The 5,394-nt window shown below is 38.9% G+C and overlaps 1 protein-coding gene across 2 annotated transcripts; it reads right to left on the bottom strand.

The window, feature by feature from the left end:
• Positions 1 to 702: 702 nt before the first annotated feature.
• On the bottom strand, positions 703 to 5,262 carry GPX8 (glutathione peroxidase 8 (putative)). 2 transcript variants are annotated; one of them, XM_008500145.2, is made up of 3 exons: positions 4,834 to 5,259; positions 3,972 to 4,233; positions 703 to 1,437 (listed from the first exon to the last, which is right to left on the bottom strand). In XM_008500145.2, the coding sequence occupies exons 1-3, from the start codon at positions 5,038 to 5,040 to the stop codon at positions 1,274 to 1,276; spliced, it is 633 nt and encodes a 210-aa protein (XP_008498367.1). In that variant the 5' UTR covers positions 5,041 to 5,259; the 3' UTR covers positions 703 to 1,273. The 2 variants fall into 2 exon arrangements, with proteins under 2 accessions (XP_008498367.1, XP_030323123.1); XM_030467263.1 differs by lacking the exon at positions 3,972 to 4,233 and having other exon boundaries at positions 1,271 to 1,437; positions 4,834 to 5,262.
• Positions 5,263 to 5,394: the final 132 nt, after the last annotated feature.

The raw sequence follows: 5,394 nt of genomic DNA, 5'->3' as shown, positions 1-5,394 counted from the left end.
GTATTTTCAGTCACCATTAGTCTTACAAGAGAACAGCACTAATGCTTCCGGTCCTTTTTTCATGTAGAAAACTTCTGAAACGCTGATTTCTCTCATTTCTATTCTCTCATCCCTCTGTTAAGACTTGGACAGCTGGAATGAAGTTCTTTGTATTTCAGTTTGCTGTCTCCCTTCATCAAGCAGATAAATAAAAAAACTCTAGGCAGTTTGAAATAGAACAGAGGATCAGAACTGGAGACGTGTTTGCAGTTGCATGCAGGACTGGGGAGACTGTGAGGTGAGAAAAGCAGGGCTTGAGGGATGAACATGCACCCCCTTCTTCTACATCTACTTGAATACTGTTGTTTTATTCCAGAGATAAGAGATAGATGTTGGGGAGAATTGTCTTGGACTGTTTTCAGAAAGCTGTCTGTTAAGAGTGTCAGACTGTTCTTTTTGTGGCCCTCTGAATTCCACTATAAGTAACCATATATATTCACACAGGCCCTGCCTTTGTCCATGCCAGAAGACTGGAAATCTGGCAGGAGATGAACTCACATCTGAGACACTGTGCTACAGTGCAAATGTATGGAGAAGGCTAAGAAGGTTAAAGGCATTGCTGTAAGGGTGAACTGCAAAATTAATCAAAATAAATATTGGGAATGAAGGGAAATATTTTCACAGTTTTTTCTTGTTCTTCTAATAATTTTATTTTCTATGTACAGTTTTTTACAACTAAGTTGACAGTTTCACAAGTCAATTATCTTCCTCAAGAAGATACTGCAAAGCTGGTATCTTCAGTTGCATTTGTCTCTAAAAACCCTGATATAATACCTCTGTGCCCCATGTCTTTCAGTCAGGGCAGTTGTGTGTTAATGGAGTATCAAATTATATTTGTTACTGGTGGGTTGGAAACAAACTCATCTGTGCAAATACTGAGAAATTATCAACAAATACTCTTATTTTTAACTACATCCCAGCTTGTCACAATTGTAATTAGCCAGTTATCAGCAGTTACTGGTAACAGTAATTTGCTGTTATCAGCAATTTAAAGAAACATACAGAAACCTCATTCAAATTGAAGGTCGACCTCTGCAAGGTACGGAGCTTTGCCATTCTCTCTCAGTGGTTCTTAAGGCTGGTAACCATTCCAACATTAGCAGTCACTGTGTAGCTGTGACACCAAAGAGAATCAGAGTCACCTGATATATTAGCTGCTAGCAGCATTTCTTGTGAATGTAGTAAAGCTGTGTACTCATGCTGTTGAGTGGATTCATAGTGTGAATGGGCTTTTTCAGAGGTCTTCTCTTTTTTTCACTATAATCTGCCTGACTAATAAGGCTACTTCTGGCTTGATACTTTCTATGGGCTCTTCAGGTCTCCAGAATTTCACAACTTTACCATCAGGGCTGACAAGGTACTTCCAGAAATTCCATCGAGGCTCTTTCTTTGAAGAATCTGTAAGAATAGCATCATATCATTTTAGTGACTTACACTTGACATTGTTATATTAATTTGCAGTGGTCTTCAACAATTTCTGTTGAAGTGATCCCATCCTGTTCTTTGGTAATAGCCTGGCCATCTGATTTTCTGGTTGGGGTTAATGATCTGAAAAGTAGGAAGTGAAATATGCTCTCCCCTTCTTATGAAACTGGTTAAGAGTTCCTGCTTTTACTGGGCTCTCCTTCCTAGGGAGGAGGATATGAAGGCTGCATACTTATTTGGGAAATTTCTCCTTTTATGTCAGTGTAGGAAAAGTGAAATGGGAGTAGGACCTAGTCATACTGATGGTGGCTTAATTAATCTTTCATACCATGTGGCAAAACTTTACAGATATATTTACTATCATGAATACCTGGCAAGGTAACTTCTGAGATCCAAGGACTATCAGGAAACTATGTGGCTCTTTAGAGGAGGCAGAAGCAGTTTCTTGACTCTGGCTTTGTCTCTGGAAAGTCTCACAGGTTTAGGAGGAAACCTCTTTTTTAGAGAACTAGAAAAATCCAGGAAATTTTGAGTGGATAGCAGCAGGGAAAAGTACATAGTCCTACACTGATTTTTGGAAGCAATGGGATGAATTTTGTCATTGTACTACATTTGTAATGTAATGACTGTAAGGGGATACCATGGCAAGCAAATGGGTGTAGTAAAACTCATGTTGTGAAAGCTCTGACCTAGCTAGTAATTATATTTTTACTAAGTTCTTGTAGCTAGGATCAGTCTTGAAGCAACATAATTCCATCTACTAATATTCTCCCAGTGTTCATTAATGCTTATGAATGACTCGTAAAAAGTACAAACACATAGGAAGCTGGACATCATCAGAAACATGAGCCCACAAACCTTGCTCTGGTCTAAGAAAATGCCCTATTGCTATGACAGCTACAGGAGCAATTGTGTAAAGGCCTTGGCACCATGTTTATGCTGCCAGTGGATTCTTCTTTCACTAGATTGACAGTGCTAGACAAATCGTAGCTAGTAGCCACAGTTACAGGGGGTTTGAAGATGTTCAACCTTTTGATTGTCAAGACAGGTACATGAAGAAAACAAGTGCTTCTTTAATTGAAATTAGTAATTCCATGTGAAGCAGCAGAGTGCAGGAAAAGACCTTATATCAGAATATTTAAGTATCAGAGGCTCTTTCTCCTTGTGTGTGAACATGACTTCAAATAACAACAAAAAGAGTGAATATAGCTGTTCTGTTCCTGTATAGGTATTAATGTCTGATACTGATTGCACTAGTAGGTAGAATCTGGATTCATCCCACCCAGCTAGTACCTACGTGCTCAAGTCTCCTTTCTAATGAGCTTTCTAATGAGCTCCTTTCTAATGCACAGCCAGAGTATATCCATTAATTCCACTGGACATCAGGCAAGATAAGGCTTTCCCTGAGGTCTTTGGTGACATGCCTAAGGGGAGGTGGGAAGAGAACACTGTTACAGTGACAACAATGATGACTTAAATGACTTCTAAATAATAATAACAAAAACAATAAGCATAAGAGGTATCCCAGAGAACATGACAACAGCAAGTGGTGTAAGCAAAATTTCATTTGGATGTTGAAATTGCTTTCTGACAAGAGAAGCTGTTAAGTATTGGGGTAGGTTGGGATTTTTAGGAATCTAATACTGTAACAGTCTGAAGTACAGATTTGGATAAATGTGATCCTGTCTTGGGGCAGGCAGATGGAATTCAGGTGATGCTTCTACTTTATTTTCTAGTTAAAATGCTATGACAGAAAAGGATTATGTTCTAATTATCCTTTCTTTCATGTATCAGTGTTTAGTGTGAAGGCTAAAGCTCAGGAAAATTCAGAGAGGCTTTTAAGGTTGGCTTTGGATCGGTGGGCTCTTTGGTCAACTGAGGAGGGTTTCGTTTTGCTTGTGAGAGTATGAGGCTCAAAGTAAAGGTTTATTTTAAAAGAGTATTTGTGCAAGCTGGTTTTTCATGCCAGGACTGGAGGTTAACATGACAAATGAATGCAAATGAGTGACTATATTCAACTACAGTATATATAATCCTTTTTTATGATTCAGTTTACATGAAGGTGGATATGTGACTGCTAAATCAGGTATCTTCTCATCAGCATGTGTTTATGTAAATCTTCCAGGAATTTCAAGACCCCCCATAGTTACATTTGTCCATTAGAAAAGCTGGTTTTCCAGAAAAGTCACATATCTGAAATGGGATTTTGAAGGGGGGGGTGTTTGCATTCAAGTTTTTACACTGACAAAATGGATATTATTATCTGGGTGGGTCTCAGAAGGCAGTTCTTGTATAAACAACATTGAAGAAATCAATGCTTTGACAGTGTAATTCCTCAGACAATATTTTTGATATGCACAGTTGAACAAAATGAACTGTATGCTGAGTGCCCGTTTTTCTCCATAGACTACAAAGATAACAAAGTCTCCTGACAAGCAAACTCAGACCAAAATTTAGGGAGAATACTATTGTTACAGGCAGCTTGATAAATAAAAGAAAACAGTTACCTATTAGAAATTTAAAGGCAGGCTCTGCTTCTGATCCTAGGATCTTGATTTTGTGGAGAACAGGAAAGGTTACTCCATAGTTTTCTTTGGCAAAAGATTCCACTTCCTGGCTTGAACTAGGCTCTGATTCTCCAAATTGGTTGCAGGGAAAAGCCAGTACAGTGAAGTGGGAGGGACCATACTCTCTGTATAGTTCTTGTAGTGCGATGTAATTTTTGTCTGTGTGTTGGCAGTAACTGGCCACGTTTACAACCAAAGTTGCCTTCAGAGAAATAAAGTTGTAATAGTAAGAAAAAAACCTTGAGATGGTATAGGGATTACAATTAAGTCCTAAAATCGCATCTCCCAGTAGCACAATTGTCTCTGCCTGAAGGCTGAACTCGATCTGTCCGATCATAATTTTCTTAAACTGCTACCAATGAGAGAAGCTGTAGATATTTACTTTCAGACAACCTGTTCTATAAATCAAATAGATAGATAAACTTAGGCTTACAGCTTTCTTTAAATATAAGCATGCAAAAAAGCAGGTTCTTAGAACAGGCACTGAAATAATATTAACTAGATCAGCTTCCAACATTCTACCATTATAAACTCAGATTAAAATACACAAATTATGTTGTTAGGCTTTATTGATTTATAATAAAGAAAATGAAAAAAAAAATCGCTTCATCTATTAGATCTAATAATTCCTGGAGCAGCCCTGGATAAAAGAATTTTTTCTTCATCTTAATGTTTTAAGAACAGGAATTTAGCACAAATATCTGCCTAAAATTCCCATAAGCAAGCTTTTTGTCTACCAACAAATGGACACCTGTCTTTCAGCAAACATTTGAGACAAAGATATAAGGAATTTGTCACTTACTTTCCCTCTGTACTTCTCCAAGGAAATTGTCCTTCCTCGTGAATCCTTGACTTCAAAAGAGTAAAAGTCTTTAATTCTAGGTTTAAAAAATCTGAGTTGCAGCAGGCAGAGAATGGCAGTACACAAAACCACCGACAGAAAGACAGCAAAAACCCTGGCTTTGGGCACTGAGTATTTCAGGGGATTAGTAGTTTTAAGAGGCTCCATTTTCGAAATCTTTGGAGGGGAGCCTGAGCAGGCCTGGAATGTGAAGGAGGAGCTGAAATAGGAAACCCACAAGCTGCTCGTTTTGTGCCTGTTGCGGAAGTCGGTGTTTGACTTCACAGCGAGTCTGCTGGGATTTAGAGCTGTGGGTAAAGTACGGAACTATCTCTGAGGGCATAGAAAAAGAAGAAGAAAAAAAGGAAAATAATGCGCTCCCATCACCTGGTTGCTCTGTTTAACTAACCTGTGTGGGCCTGTCACACAGTGATTGGCCTCTTTTGTGGGTCTGTATTGCAGCTCCTGCACATCCCCGGGCCCCTCAGGTGTCCTGGTGTCATTGTTCAGCAGCAGGCAGCG

This window comes from Calypte anna, chromosome Z, assembly GCF_003957555.1.
Source record: "Calypte anna isolate BGI_N300 chromosome Z, bCalAnn1_v1.p, whole genome shotgun sequence".
Taxonomy (NCBI): Eukaryota; Metazoa; Chordata; class Aves; order Apodiformes; family Trochilidae; genus Calypte; species Calypte anna.
Note: the sequence above shows the minus strand (reverse complement) of the source record. Positions and strands in the feature narration are given on the sequence as shown.

Excerpts from the sequence above, each read along its gene's own strand:
- GPX8 (XM_008500145.2), bottom strand. The coding sequence starts at position 5,040 with ATGGAGCCTCTTAAAACTACTAATCCCCTGAAATACTCAGTGCCCAAA. Across the intron at positions 4,234-4,833 it reads TGGAGAAGTACAGAGGGAAA|GCAACTTTGGTTGTAAACGT; the intron begins GTAAGTGACAAA and ends ATTTCTCTGAAG. Across the intron at positions 1,438-3,971 it reads TGCCTTTAAATTTCTAATAG|ATTCTTCAAAGAAAGAGCCT; the intron begins GTAACTGTTTTC and ends CTATTCTTACAG.